Source organism: Hemitrygon akajei, chromosome 25, assembly GCF_048418815.1.
Source record: "Hemitrygon akajei chromosome 25, sHemAka1.3, whole genome shotgun sequence".
Lineage (NCBI taxonomy): Eukaryota > Metazoa > Chordata > Chondrichthyes > Myliobatiformes > Dasyatidae > Hemitrygon > Hemitrygon akajei.
The window spans coordinates 37,232,531-37,248,954 of NC_133148.1; the positions used below are offsets into that span (position 1 = coordinate 37,232,531).

Genomic DNA, 16,424 nt, shown 5'->3' on the forward strand with positions numbered 1-16,424 from the left:
TCTATGAGGATTGGTATGTGTTCCTTCGTCTTACCCTTCCTGAAGTCCACAATCAACTCTTTCATCTTACTGACATTGAGTGCCAGGTTGTTGCTGCGGCACCACTCCACTAGTTGGCATATCTCACTCCTGTACACCCTCTCGTCACCACCTGAGATGAGACTCCGGCAATCTTCAAGCATGGGTTGACTTGGCAAGCGGCATTCATGCCCTCAAAGTGGCAAGCAATGACCTCGTTCAGATTTAATGATCACGTTTATATCGAATGTCAGCAGAGTGCGTCGTATGCGGGAATTGAACCCTGGTCTCCTAGAACTGTAATGCGTTGTGCTAGCCACTGCACTACTGCGCCGCCCTCCCCTGACCCTACAGTGTAACAAGTACTCATGAATACCCAACGACGTGTAAAAGACGTTCAGTCAGGTGGTGTGTTGGGAGGTTTGAGAATGAGATGGGAGTGTGGGCATATTTGGATTATTTTAGACGGGCTTGGTGCTTGGTGTGGATGAGTTGGGACGGCAGGCCTGTTTTTGTGCTGTTTCATTCTGTAACTCCAGAAGTGAGACCAGAATCACAGATTTATTACCACTGACTTATTAATATGATGTGAAATTTGTTGTTTTGCGGCAGTGGTATTTTGCAAAGTCATAAAACTGCTATAAATTACCAAAATTAAATAAATAATGCAGGATAAAGAAATAACAAGATAGCATTTGGTGGTGGGGGGGGGGGTTATAGATTATTTAGCAATCTGGTGGCAGAGGGGAAGAAGCTGTTTCTGAATTATTTAGTGAGCGTTTGCAGGCTCCTGTATGTCCTCTCGGGTGGCGGGGTGGAGATGCGCCTCTACCAAAGGAGGTGTAAGGTGCTCCTTCCCTCCGCTAGCCTGCAGGTCACCCTTGGACAAGGTGTAGCACCTGCTTAGCCCCCAATCAGGGTCATGTGAAGTCATGGGGGCAGGTGGTGGATGGTTGTACGAGCAGCCGGTGCAGATCACAAGTCCTGGTTATGTGACCACTGACGCCAGGCAGACAATCTCTGAACAGTATTGATAATGGCTGGGGTCACCCGTCTTGTAAAGACACTGCCCAGAAGAAGGCAACGGCAAACCACTTCTGTAAAAAAACTTACCAAGAACAATCATGGTCGTGGAAAGACCATGGTCGCCCAAATCATACAACATGGCACATAATGATGATGTCATATGACTTGGCACGTAATGATGATGATGATGTTGCTCATATGTTCACATTTATTTAAGTTTAAGATACCTTTGGAACATTTTAGAAACTCTTAGACAGACACACAGATGATAGAAAAATGGATGGTTAGGTCAAAGGGTAGGTTAATGGGTGGAATGAGTCTCTACCAAAGGAGGTGTAAGTCACTCATTCCTCCGCTAGACTGCAGGCCACCCTTGGGCAAGGTGTAGCGCCTGCTTAGCCCCCTGATCAGGGTCATGTGAAGCCACGGGGAGCAGGTGGTGGATGGTCGTATGAGCAGCCGGTGCAGATCACAAGTCCTGGTTATGTGACCACTGACGCCAGGCAGACAATCTCTGAAGAGTATTGATAATGGCAGGGGTCACCCATCTTGTGAAGACACTGCCCAGAAGAAGGCAATGGTAAAGCACTTCATGGTCATGGAAAGACCACATCATAAGTCATGGCTCGTAACAAATGAATCTAGATAAGGGATAAACAGCAGCAAAAATTCACTAGACTGGTTCCTGTGATGGTAAAAACCTGCCATGGGAAGGCTCGAGCTCTCATTCTAAACTCCAGGGTATAGAGGAACCTCACTGAAACAGACAAAATTCTCAGCTGGTTCTAAAGTTTACATATGGGAAGAAAGTTTCACTTGGCCGAGGAGTTTAAAAATGTAACAGAACTAAAATTAGGAGCAACTTCTTTACCCCAAGGATGGTTGATCTTTGGAAATCTCTAATTCCAACCCAATCCAGAAGAAGGTGGCACCAGCGAACAATGCTAACGAGAGCGGCATTCACCGGATAGTCCACAAAACTGTTTCTTTCACATCTTCCTTTTCTTTAAATGTGGTTCTGGTACTGTTGGTTTAATGGTGCATTTTTGGGCCAATCGAGCAATCTGGCGCTTTGCTGTCTCTGAGAAGACTTCAGAAGGCGAGTGGCCTTGAGGCCAAAAAGCTTAAAGTCCTTGATCGACTCCGTCTCTCGCTGAGTAAAGCGCTGAGTAAGATTGGAACATCAAGGGTGTTCAGCACCATCTACCAGGCTCTCCTTCACTGCTGCCAGAGGAAGGTGTTTGCGTTTAATGGTCTCTCGCTCTCTCTCCCCCCTTCTCACTCGCTGCTCCCAAGGGAAGATCCTTATGTTCGGATGGTCTCTCTCCCTCAATGCCGTCGGAGGATGGTCCCAAAGTTCTGGTCTGCAGTTTGTGGATTGGACTGTAGTTCGCATTATTACGCGTTAGGAATCGGGGCAGCCCATAGATAACGGACGCTGAGTTGAACTGAATGTGGACTCTTTCGATTTTGTGTTTTGGTTGCTGTGTTTTCGCTCATACTTTCTTTGCCATTTGCAGTATTTTTTGCATGCGTGGAGATTGGTGTACTTGTTGACGTTTGCATGATCTGCGCTTCTGCGTGTGTGCGGGGCAGGTTGATGTTCTTGTTGGCATTTGCGCAATTTGTTTTTTTTATTGCGCGCGGGGGTTGATATTTTTCATTGAACGGGTTCCAGGGTTTTCTTTGTTTCGTAGCTGTCTGTGAAGAAAATGAATCCAGGGTTGTATACATACGTCCTTTGACATTAAATTTACTTTGAATCTTTATTATGTTCACATGGGCTGAGATATAACGAAAAAGCTATGCTTTGCATGCCATCCATAAATATCATTTCATCACATCAATGCACCAAGGCAGGTCAAGGAAAAAAACCATAAGACCATAAGATATAGGAGTGGAATTAGGCCATTTGGCCCATCAAGTCTGTTCTACCATTTCATCATGGCTGATCCATTTCCCTCTCAGCCCCACCCTCCTGCCTTCTCCCCGTATCCCTTCATGCCCTGACCAATGAAGAACCTAGCAACCTCTGTCTTAAATATTCATAAAGACTTGACCTCCGGCAAAGAATCGTTGCTCGCTAGCTAAAGAAATTCCTCCCCATCTCCATTCTAAAAGGACACCCCTCTAGTCTGAGGTTGTGTCCTCTGGTCTTAGCCTCCCCCACCATTGGAAACATCAACATCCACATCCACTCTATTAAAAATTCAACAGGTTTCAATGAGATACCCCTTAATTTTTCTGAACGCCAGTGAGTAGAGGCTGGAGCTCCTCAGAAGACAAACCTTTCAGTTCCAGAACCAATAACAGAGTGCAGAGTAGAGTGTTACAGTTACGGAAAAAGTGCGGTGCAGGCAGACAATAAGGTGGAAGGTCATAAACTTTGATAGAGGCAAGATGGAGATCATCCTGACTGGAAATGCCAATGCCCAAGAAGGAAAAGCCTATAAACAGTAGTGGATACAGCCTAGACCATCAAAGGCAAGCCCTCCCCACCGCTGAGCACATCCACAGGGAGCGTTGCCCCAAGAAAGCAGCATCCATCATCAAGGACCCCACCATCCAGAACATGTTCTGTTCTCAAAGTTCAAGGTACATTTATTGTCAAAGTTTGCATGTAGTACACAACCCTAAGGTTCGTCTTCCCCACAGACAGCCACAAAACAAAATAAAAAAAACCTTGGACCTGTTCTTGCTGCCATCAGGAGTCCCACCACCAGGTTCAAGAATAGTTGCCACCCCTCAACCATCAGGCCCTTGAACAAGAGCGGGTAACTACACTCATTCCATTTCCGGTGGTCTCACATTAAGGACTCTTTACCTTGTTAGTTCATGTTCTTGTTATTTATTGCTATATTTATTTATATCTGCATTTGCATGGTTTGTTGTCCATTGATCCTGTTTACAGTTGCTGTTCTATAGATTAATTATGTATGCCCGGGTGTATGTGGTGATGTGTATGTACAGTACTCTGATAATGAATTTTATTTTCAGGTTTCAACTTTTGAACTTTAGAAAACATCAAAACCCCAACATCACAAAAAAAAAGACCAAATCGCGCAAATGACAAATGGAATATAAAGTAGCAAACCGCAGAGTCCTTGAAACAGCCTAGGAATTTTCAGTATAGTTCAGTTCCATTCAATTTTTTATTGACCACAGGCCATCGCTACTGCCATTGGGAAGAATGTACAGAAGCCTCAGGTCCCACCAGGTTCAGGAACAGTTATTCACCTTTAACCATCGGGCTCCTGAACCAGTGTGGATAACTTCACTCACCTCAACACTGAACTGATTCCACACATCGGGCTCCTGAACCAGTGTGGATAACTTCACTCACCCCAACACTGAACTGATTCCACACATCAGGCTCCTGAACCAGTGTGGATAACTTCACTCACCCCAACACTGAACTGATTCCACACATCAGGCTCCTGAACCAGTGTGGATAACTTCACTCACCCCAACACTGAACTGATTCCACACATCAGGCTCCTGAACCAGTGTGGATAACTTCACTCACCCCAACACTGAACTGATTCCACACATCAGGCTCCTGAACCAGTGTGGATAACTTCACTCACCCCAACACTGAACTGATTCCACACATCAGGCTCCTGAACCAGTGTGGATAACTTCACTCACCCCAACTCTGAACTGATTCCACACATCAGGCTCCTGAACCAGTGTGGATAACTTCACTCACCCCAACACTGAACTGATTCCACACATCAGGCTCCTGAACCAGTGTGGATAACTTCACTCACCCCAACTCTGAACTGATTCCACACATCAGGCTCCTGAACCAGTGTGGATAACTTCACTCACCCCAACACTGAACTGATTCCACACATCAGGCTCCTGAACCAGTGTGGATAACTTCACTCACCCCAACACTGAACTGATTCAACACATCAGGCTCCTGAACCAGTGTGGATAACTTCACTCACCCCAACACTGAACTGATTCCACACATCAGGCTCCTGAACCAGTGTGGATAACTTCACTCCCCTCAACACTGAACTGATTCCACACATCAGGCTCCTGAACCAGTGTGGATAACTTCACTCACCCCAACACTGAACTGATTCCACACATCAGGCTCCTGAACCAGTGTGGATAACTTCACTCACCCCAACACTGAACTGATTCCACACATCAGGCTCCTGAACCAGTGTGGATAACTTCACTCACCCCAACACTGAACTGATTCAACACATCAGGCTCCTGAACCAGTGTGGATAACTTCACTCACCCCAACACTGAACTGATTCCACACATCAGGCTCCTGAACCAGTGTGGATAACTTCACTCCCCTCAACACTGAACTGATTCCACACATCAGGCTCCTGAACCAGTGTGGATAACTTCACTCACCCCAACACTGAACTGATTCCACACATCAGGCTCCTGAACCAGTGTGGATAACTTCACTCACCCCAACACTGAACTGATTCCACACATCAGGCTCCTGAACCAGTGTGGATAACTTCACTCACCCCAACACTGAACTGATTCCACACATCAGGCTCCTGAACCAGTGTGGATAACTTCACTCACCTCAACTCTGAACTGATTCCACACATCAGGCTCCTGAACCAGTGTGGATAACTTCACTCACCTCAACACTGAACTGATTCCACACATCAGGCTCCTGAACCAGTGTGGATAACTTCACTCACCCCAACACTGAACTGATTCCACACAACAGGCTCCTGAACCAGTGTGGATAACTTCACTCACTCCAACACTGAACTGATTCCACACAACAGGCTCCTGAACCAGTGTGGATAACTTCACTCACCTCAACACTGAACTGATTCAACACATCAGGCTCCTGAATCAGTGTGGATAACTTCACTCACCCCAACACTGAACTGATTCCACACATCGGGCTCCTGAACCAGTGTGGATAACTTCACTCACCCCAACACTGAACTGATTCCACACATCAGGCTCCTGAACCAGTGTGGATAACTTCACTCACCCCAACACTGAACTGATTCCACAACCTACGGACTCACTTTCAAGGACTTTCAATGCAGGTTCTCAATATTATTTACTTTTTATTTGCTTTTTGTGTATTTACACACATTTTCTTCTTTTGCACACTGGTTGTTTGCCAGGCTTTGTAGTTTTTCATTGCTCCTGTCGTCTTTCTTCGCGTCGCCGAGGTTCCAGGAGTACAGGAGCCTCACGACTCACACCACCAGGTTCAGGGACAGTTACCACAAAGTACACTGCAGATGCTGGGGTCAAATCAACACGTACAACACACTGGAGGATCTCAGCAGGTCAGGCAGCATCCGTTGAAACGAGCAGTCAACATTTCGGGCCGAGACCCTTCGTCAGGACTGAAGAAGGAGGGGGGCAGGGGCCCTATAAAGAAGGTGGGTGGAGGGTGGAATGTGCCAGGTGAAAAACCAATCAGAGGAAAGATCCAGGGGTGGGGGAGGGGATGCAGGGAGGGGATAGGCCAGAGAAGTGAGGAAGGAATGTCAGGGGAAAGCACTATGGGTAGTAGAAGGAGGCAGAATCATGAGAGAGGTGATAGGCAGCTAGAAGAGGAGACAGAGTGAAAGTGGGATGGGGGAAGGGAGGGGGAGAGAGGGAATTACCGGAAGTTGGAGAATTTGATGTTCATACCAAGGGGCTGGAGACTACCCAGACCGTCTGACGAAGGGTCTCAGCCCGAAACGTTGACTGCTCCTTACAATGGGTGCTGCCCAACCTGCTGAGTTCATCCTGCTTGTTTGTTCGTGTTCAGGGACAGTAACTACCCATCAACCAGCAGGCTCCTGAACCAGAGGGGATAACTTCACTCAACTTCACTCACCCCATCACTGAACTGTCCCCACAACCACTTTCAAGGACTCTTCATGTCATGTTCTCAATATTTAGAGCTTATTTATTTATTATTAATATTTCTTTTTGTACTTGTACTGTTTGTTGTCTTCTGCACTCTAGTTGAACGCCCAAGTTGCTGTGATCTTTCATTGATCCTGCTATGGTTATTATTAAGTATTCCACAAGAGAATTAATCTCAGGGTTGTGCATGGTGACATACATCAAAATCAAAATCAAAATCAGGTTTATTATCACCGGCATGTGTCGTGAAATTTGTTAACTTAGCAGCAGCAGTTCAATGCAATACATGATATAGGAGAAGAAAAAAAATTATCAATAGGTAAAAAGCAGAAATAATATTCATTAAAAAAAGTGAGGTAGTGCTCACGGGTTCAATCCTCATTTAGGAATTGGATGACGGGCATATGTCGTGAAATTTGGTGTCTTTGCAGCAACAGTTCAATGCAATACATAATCAATATAGAAAATCAATCAATCACAGTAATCATAAATGTGCATGTTGAATAGTTAAGTTAAAAATAGTGTGAAAACAAAAATGAGGTAGTGTTCACGGGTTCAATGTCCATTTAGGAATCCGATGGCAGAGGGGAAGAAGCTGTTCCTGAATCACTGAGTGTGTGTCTTCAGGCTTCTGTACCTCCTCCCTGATGGTAACAGTGAGAAAAGGGCATGTCCTGGGTGATAGGGGGTCCTTAATAATGGATGCTGCCTTTCTGAAACACCGCTCCTTGAAGATGTCTTGGATACTGTGGAGGTTAGTGCCCATAATGGAGCTGACTAATTTTACAACTTTCTATAGCTTCTTTGATAACAAATGTATTGATAATGTACTTTGATAATAAATCTATTTTATTCTACTTTGAATGCATGGAATGCACTGCCAGCAACGATGGTGGAGGTGGATACCATAGGGTCTCTTAAGAGCCTATTAGATAGGTACATGGAGCTTAGAAAAATAGAGGGCTATGGAGTAGGGAAATTCTAGGCAGGTTCTGGAGTAGCGTACATGGTCGGCATAACATTGTGGGCCGAAGGGCTTGCGATGTGCTGTAGATTTCTGTGTTCTATGTTGAATGCCTGGAAGAAACTGAATCTCAGGGTTGTATTGTTTACATACACATAACTTTGATCAAAAATTTACATGGAACTTTGATAATGAGGCAAACCGTGAGGTCAGGAGTTTTACCGTGTTCCAGGCGTTACGTAAGAGGTCTGCCAAAGCCATTTTATTGCCTGAAGGAAATATGTGTCAGTGGTGAGGCATAGATCTCCTAAATCAGAACATTGTGAGTTCGAGCCCCACTCCAGAGACTTGGATCCAAACTGTAGGCTGACACCCCCCCCGTGTCTTTCTGGACGGGAGGGATGCTACGCTGTCCGAGCACCAGCACTCGATGCAAAACAGCAATCGAACACCCCATCTGCCTTCTTGGGGGAGGGAGGTGTGAGGCCTCCCACTGGGCAGAGGGAGGCTCCTAGATATTTATTAGGCAACACCCTGCTCATTAACACACAGCTGCTTATGGGAGCTTGCTGTGTGTGCAGTTGTGCGGTCATTAATTCACTGGACCTATCAGCTAACATTCCGAATCACTGCTGCATTGACAAGAGTTCAAATCCTGGCAATACCAGGAAATTTCAGATCCAAGTAACTATATAAATATCCGAAACATTTACGCAAGTCACTCTTAGTAACAGCAATCATAAATTACTTGGTTTCTGTCTCATTTTAGCGAAGGAAATCTGTTGTTTTTACCCAGTGCTTCTGTCTCCAGCTCCCACCAACGCAGCTGACTCTTAATTACTCCATATTTCAATTCTTCGATGTTTCTGTCATTCACTCTATGGGGTTTCTTGTTTCGCGGATGTCTGCGAAGAGTAAGAATTTCAGGTCGTTGAAACCGTCAGCCTCTTGAGCAGAAGGTGATAGCTACACTCATTTCAGGACTCTTTAGTCTCATTATTTCATGCTCGTTATTTATTGCTATTTATTTATTATCTGTATTTGCATGATTTGTTTACAGCTCCTGATGTTTACAGTTTACAGATCCTTTTCCAGTAACTGTTCCACAGATTTGCCAAGTATGCCCGCAGAAAAAGAATCTCAGGGTTGTATGTACTCTGATAATAAAATTTTACTTTAGAACATAGAACATAGAATAGTACAGCACATTATAGGCTGTTCAGCCCACAATGTTGTGTCGACCCTCAAACCCTGCCTCCCATATAACCCCCCACCTTAAATTCCTCCATATGCTTGTCTAGTAGTCTCTTAAACTTCACTAGTGTGTCTGCCTCCACCACTGACTCAGGCAGTGCATTCCACGCACCAACCACTCTCTGAGTGAAAAACCTTCCTCCAATATCCCCCTTGAACTTCCCTCCCCTTTAAACTTTGAACTTCTGTACTGTGTACATACTTCATTAAGGACAGACAGCAAATCCTGGCATTGCCAGTGAAAACCAAGAAGATAAAACTGACTGGTTTCTGCGTTTCCCTGCTTTGCAGCTTCAGCCAAAAGTATATTTATTTGGGGGTTTTTTTTATTCGAAGGAGGGGAGAGTCGCTATAGGAATGCAAGGCTGGTTTGGCCCCCCCAGCCACGTGACCGGGGCCGGCTTCGGAGGGGGCGGGGCGACCCGGCGGGTGGGCGGGACCAGCGGCGCGTCACGTGGCGTGAGCCGGGTGACGTCATGGGGGGGCTGGATGAGTTTCAATGTGAGCGTACGAAGTGGCTACAATGTACCAGGGTTCGGAGTGACTGATCCATCCTCAGCCGGGAGAACTGCTACTGTGTAACCCCCCCCCTCTCCCCTTGTACAAAGCTCCGTGGCTTTTCCTGGTGCTACCGCTCCCCCAGGCTCTGCTCCCCTCCCCTGAATAATATTTTTTTTCTCTCCTGTATAAACCTCCAGTACGCATAAACCGAACCCAGAAAAAAAAAACGGGGGGATATCTCAATCTCACTGCCTCTGTCTGTCTGCCTCTCTCCCTCTCCCACAATTATTTAAAAATGATGGCCCCAATGCAACAGAATGGAAATCATATAGAGCTCGACCCCCCAGACTCAAGGAAGCGACCGCTAGAAGCGCCCATCGATGCCGGCAGTACAAAGCGGACTAACACAGGAGGTGAGCACTCTTGCTTGGTACAACGAGGCAGCCGCTGCCTTTAGCCCGAGCGTGTTAATCGACAAGGGAACTCGAAATTGATCAGGAGGGGGAAAGCTGGCAATCCTCGCAAAATGACATGGCATAGAAACCTTGCTCTGTGTGGCAAACGTTTTAAATATCTAAGTCCTTTAAAATGCACTTGGAAATAAGTTTTTTAAAAAGACGGAATAAACACTTTTTTTTAATGAAAAGAGAGGGATCGAATAGGCTTCCAGACTCAGCAAATGTCTTGAAATTGACACTGCGCGATCCTTGAGCTCCGGTTGCATTTTGAATTATGTTGAACTTCAACTTGGATTTCGTTGCTTGTTTTTTCGCGGTTTGGACCTGTAATCAATGAGAGATGCGTACAAGATGCGGAGCCGCCGGCTGCAAGCGCAGCATAGAACAGTTTGTCTGCCGGTCACTCTGCTGACAATTAGCCCGGCACCATTTTAAAGCGTGCAGTTCCTTTTAAATCCTCTTTCTTAAAAAAAAATAAAATCTGACACCTACATAATATATAAATTAAACCCTATCCGAATGATCCCAGGGGTATAATATGTGTATTTTCTTTTTAAAAAATTTACTAATACGTGTTCAGCGATCGAGACTTGGTATCAACTGCACGTTTTGAAATGTAATAGCTGAATATGTAATACTCTTTTTTTGGAGAAATAAGGCGTCAATCGCCTTTTTACCGGAGAATACATTTTGATGCGTGAGAATTAGGATGCAGAACACGTTGGATACAGTTATGTAGGTGGAATGGTAGCGATGGTAGTTAGATTGTGTGATTGGACCTCGGTAAAGTGCATCTAAAACGTGCTTGTGCCAGGCATCGGGAAATTCGGATAATGAGAGGAGCGAGGTGGTGAGGTGTCGCTTCTCCTCCACGATCATAGAGTCATGCTCGCACCGGGTAGGAGTTTGTGGGGAAAATCCGCTGTGATTTTTTTTCTCTCTGATTCTATGTCTAGGATTTGGAAAGCGGGGGGTGGGGGGGTGGGAGTAGGGAGTAATGGTGGCTGATTGTTACTTACCCGCATTGCTTTTTTTTATATAACACAGCTTTCATCTGTAGATTTCTTGTCTAAATGATTTCGCTCTGCAATCGGAGTCGCATCTTGTAACAATATTACACTCGACTTCTTCGCACGGATTGTAAATCCCGATTTGTATTTTCAAAATTGCATTTTCTGTGCAGATAGGTCGAGGTGTGTGAATATATTGACAGTGGTTTCAACCTTAAATTAATAGCTCTGCTATAAGATTGCATTGGTAAGGGCTTAGGAGGGAAGAAAACGTTTTATAAGAACGTAGAGACGATTTGACCGGATCTCTCCCCCCCCCCCTCCTTTTTTTTAACAGTATTAAAGTATGTCTGGTCGATTCACCTGGAAGGATACTGCAATGGAAATAAAGATGCGATTTCTCTACATTGATCACGAATTAAGGGAGGCTTGAACGTGCTCTAGGTGTCTGATGTAGTGTTGGGGGCAGAGGATGTTGTCCAGGGAACTGGGACGTACGCCTGGACTTTGAATGATGGTTGTGGGAAAGATGGAAATTCCCGTTTTCCCACTTTCCAGCAGAAAAGTTAGGACGCCCTTAGCCCGTGCGGCTAATAGGCCAGTGCTCCCCACCCCCCGGGTATCTCAATTGGTTGTGATAGTGACTCCTGTGCTGGTTGGTCATCGTAAGTCTTGGCCATTTCGGACCTCAGTGAAAGGACGCTGGGTGCTGATAAGACTGGGCAGTTGGGGTTGGCACTGTCCGAGTCCTTGCTTGACCAAGGCCCAAAGGGTTTGAGGTGATATCCCGACAGAAAGTGCTGGAGAGCTCACAGGAAAAGCCCTCCCCCCCCCTCCATTGAGTAGACTTAACGCGGGGGTAAGAAGGCAGCGTCCCTCATCAAGGGCCCCCAGCACCCAGGCCGTGCCCTCTGCTCGAAATCAGAATCGGGTTAAGCATCAGGAGGTGTGTGCTTTTGCAGCAGCAGGACGTCGCAATACTTAATTGTGCAAAAAAAAAGTAGCGAGGTAGTGTTTGTGGGTTCAATGTACATTTAGAAATCGCAGGAGGTACAGTACAAGAGCCTCGGGTCCCACACCACCAAGTTCAGGAGCAATTATTACCCTAGAACAGTGGTCCCCAGCCTGGGGCCCACCTTGATTAATAGTATTCATCCATGACATTAAAAAAAAGGTTGGGAACCACTGACCTAGACCATCAGGTTCCTGAACTACCCTCATCTCAACTCCCACCTGGTTCCACAACCTACAGACTCACTTTCAAGGCCTCTACAACTCGGGTTCTCTTTCACCAATCAGCTTCCGGGCTCCTCCTTTCACCCCCCTCCCCCTCTCCCGGTTTCACCTATCACCTGCCGCCTTGTACTACTTCCTCTCCTCCCCTTCCCCCCACCTTCTTACTCTGACCCCTCCCCTTCCAGTCCCGATGAAGGGTCTCGGCCGGAAATCTCTCCTGCAGACGCTGCCTGGCCTGCAGAGTTCCTCCAGCATTGTGTGTCTGTTGTCAGGATCACAATCAGAATCGGGTTTGAATTCGCTTGCACGCATTGTGAATTTCTTTTGCGCCAGCAGTACATTGCAATTCATTTTAAAAAAACTCTTAAGAAATATATATGTCAAATTAAATAAGTAATGCCAAGACAGCAAATGAAATAAGAGTATAAATATGTGGCAGTGTTCATTGGTTGGTTTATCGTTAATTTAATTTTTTTTTAATTTGCACAGTTTGTCTTTTGCATGTTGGTTGTTTGTTAGTCCTTGTTTATGTATAGAATTTCATGAATTCTGTCATATTTCTCCATGGTTTTGTGTACTGTGTTTTCTCCCATTCTTTCTTGTTGCTGTTTGGTGTTAGTTTTTTTTTTGTGCAAGGGTTTGGGGTTTAATGTTCCTCTTTCGATTTGATCGTGTTGCTGTTTTTTTGTGTGTGTGGGGGGGGGGAGATTTGATCGTGTTGCTGTTTTTTTCTGGGTTGGGGTGGGTTTGATGTTCCTCTTTGAATGACACCCGTGGTTGTCTTTGTTGCTATCTGGAGAAGGCAGAACTCAGAGTTGTACTGCTGCACACGTCCGTACACGCACAAATGAACCTTTATTTCCCTGTAAATGCCTGTAAGAAAATGTATACCCAAGGCAGCATACGGTGACGTACGCAGTGTGTACTTTCATAATAGGTTAACGTTGGCTTTGTCAGCTCTGGTTGGTTTGATTCACCCGTGAAAAGAGTTCGAAGAGACCACGATCCAATTCCCATTGGCCCTTTGACATGCCAAAGGTTCGTGTATATTCAAAGTATACAATTCTGAAATTCTTCTTCCCCAGATAGCCACGAAACCAAGAAAGAATGGAACGGCAGCCCGATCATCAACCCCCCCCACCCCCCACCCCCGGTCCCTGCTCCACACACAAAAAAAAACAAGCACAAACAGAACAGGCACGTCGACCCCCAAATCTCCCTCCCATGCACACACACAAAAAAAACTGAGAAAGATCGGGGCAAGAAACCCAGAATATAAATGAAAAAGGTCCATTTCCAAAATGCAGACAACCTGGTAAACATTCTCCGGGCATGGTGGCAGGCTTCCCTCCCCAGTGGCAGAGCGAACTCAGCAGTGACCAAGAGGCAGTCTCCCCTCTCTGGCAGTACGGCGATCTCAAGAGGCAGCCCCTTGTCCTATGAAAGGAGGGCACACTGCATGCTCCCTCTTTTGAGCTTGTGATAACTTCAAAATGAGTCATGTTTTACAAAAGACTCTCAAAGGGTGTCATGAGAGTGCAGTCATGTGACCCTATTCTCCAATGGACTGGCCAGCTTCAATGCAATTACCATTCCTCACCCCGTGCCCAAGCTGACTTCTCCATAGTGTCCTGAAATATACAAACTGCCTGGACTATCCAATGGGTTTACCTCCCCTGCAATAGTTCCCCTTTTGGAGTATCTACTCAAGTTCCTACAGAACTATTGACCCTGCTCTTGAGGTCTCCTTTGGTCGGGGTCGACCATGGATGTCGCGTCCTAGCTGTCTAGATACACAGGCCAGGGCAGTACGATATGGAGAGCAAGCTATTGCCCATGGGGCAAGCTCCCCCACCCCCCCCCCCCCTCTCCACATAGCTGATGAACCCAAAGGAATGGCAGAGACAGATACAGTTTGGCACCAGCAGTGTTGCAGGAGTTGTTGGTCAGCATTGGACTTAACGTAAGACTGCTCTAGGGACTCCAGCTCTGGATTTTCCCCCGGGATATGCCCTTCCCCATGAGCGGGTATAGCCACAAGGCAGCGGAGGTCGGAGATCAGAAATCTCCTTCTCCGAGATGAGCCGCCAACCTCGGCCGACGAGCTCCTGCGCCCGTAGCCCTGGGAAGTTGTCTGTTCTGGAAGACAGTGATGGACTCTTCTATGACTTAGCTATGTCCAAGGGAGTCTGTAGAGGGAAGAGTGGGTAGACTCTTTCAAAGACCTGCAATACGCTTAGTCTGTGCGATGGACATCTGGGTGTTCAACCTTGGTGTCAGAATCTTCATTGGGTTTGAGTATTTTTTGGGCATTGGGGAGAAGATTTAGGACGGAGATGAGGAGAAACTGTTTTTCCCAGAGAGTGGGGAATCTGTGGAATTCTCTGCCCAGGGAAGCAGTTGAGGCTTCTTCACTAAATATATTTAAGAAACAGTTAGATAGGTTTTTACATAGTAGGGGAATTGAGGGTTAAGGGGAAAAGGCAGGTAGATGGAGCTGAGTTTACGGACAGATCAGCCATGATTTTATTGAATGGTGAGGTAGGCTCGATGGGCCGGATGGCCTCCTCCTGCTCCTATGTCTTATGTTCTCATCCTCTCCATAAGATCCACCACGGTGCTTTGGCTGGTGACCAGGGCCAGGAACTGGAGAAAATCCGGCTAGCCCGGGGTGGGATCAGCAGTAGTCAGCTTGCCTGACTTTGACCTCGACCTCTAACTGTCCAATTCCAGTTGCTCTTCTTCCTTCCTTCAATTCCAGCACACTACCATCACAACCGTTGGATATACATGCCAACCTGTAGGTGTGCTACCCCATTCCGTGTGCTGCACGCGTTCGGATAAAACACCTTCAATTTCTGTATTCACCCTTTTCGATTTTGTTAGCCTTTTACTTTGCAAATTGTCCTGTTGTCTGTGCAATTTTGCCCTGTCATCAACCTCTCCTTGCTAGGAGTCTCATGAGTCCCTGCCTCTGTTTGTAAACCAATTACCCAACCCTCTGGTTCCCACCCCCCTGCCAAAATAGTTTAAACATTCCTGAACAGCTCCGGCAAGGATATTGGACCCTCTTGGGTCAGGTATAATCCGTCCCTTTTGTACAGGTCGTACCTTCCCCAGAAGAGATCCCAATGATCCATAAATCTGAACCCCTGTCCTCGGACACGCATTCACTTGCCGAATCATCCTATTCTTACCCTCGCTGGTGTGTGGCAAGAGCCACAGTTCAGGGATTCCCACCCCGGGGGGTGCTGCTTTTCAAATGTCCGCCTGGCTCCCTGGGCCGGCTGGTGGTGTCAGCACTGGACTTCGAGGCACGTGGTCCTGAATTCGAAACCCAGCCGGGTCCCAAGCCGGGCAGCAGCAGTATCTGCGCCCAAGAAAGGCCTGGCACACACCTTGCCACGAAGACCCGATGGTCCACGAGGTCAGGAAGAGTCGGACTCGACTAGACGACTGAGCAACCGCAAACCTGGCTCCCTAAAGTCTCTCTTCAGGACCTCTGCACCTTGTCATACCAAGACTTCTGGCTGCCTATACTCCTTGTTCAGAATGCCGTGGGCCAGATCTAAGATATCCCTGATCCTGGCATGTGGAAGGTAATCTCTATCACACCCACCTTGTCTCTGTTACTCAGACCATGGAATCTCCATTCACCATCTCCTGCTTCCACCACCCCACAGACTGTTTTTCATTTCTTCACCGTGGGTGGCTGGGGCTTTGACAGTGCGTGTTCAAAACCTCGGCGCCCCCGCGGCAGCATGGTGGCTAGCGTCTCCTTTACAGTGCCAGGAATTGGGCGATCGGGGTTCAATTCCCGCCACTGTCTGTAAGGAGTTTGTATGCTCCTCCTGTGACTGCGTAGGTTTCCTCCGTTTGCCCCCCGGAGTCCAAAGGCGTACCAACTCAGAATCAGGTTTGATGCCCCCTGCGTATATCGTGAAATTTTTTAACTTTACGGCAGCAGTACAATACAATAATAATAATAGAGAAAGAAAAAAATCTGTGTTACTGTAAGCATGTAAATCAAATGGTCAAATGAAATAAGTAGTGCAAACATAGAATTAAAAAGGTAGTGGGGTCGTG

At 46.6% G+C, this 16,424-nt stretch overlaps 1 protein-coding gene across 2 annotated transcripts in view; it reads left to right on the forward strand.

Annotated features, from left to right (window-relative positions):
* The first annotated feature begins 9,617 nt into the window (after positions 1 to 9,617).
* LOC140716525 (RNA-binding protein Nova-1-like) overlaps positions 9,618 to 16,424 on the forward strand; it is a 271,491-nt gene continuing 264,684 nt past the window's right edge. Inside the window, exon 1 of one of the 2 annotated variants that reach the window (XM_073029332.1) lies at positions 9,618 to 10,047. In XM_073029332.1, the coding sequence (XP_072885433.1) occupies positions 9,930 to 10,047 (118 nt within the window). In that variant the 5' untranslated portion in view covers positions 9,618 to 9,929. Of the gene's footprint in view, positions 10,048 to 10,870; positions 10,991 to 16,424 lie in introns of those variants that run through there. The other variant, XM_073029333.1, reaches the window with a different exon arrangement.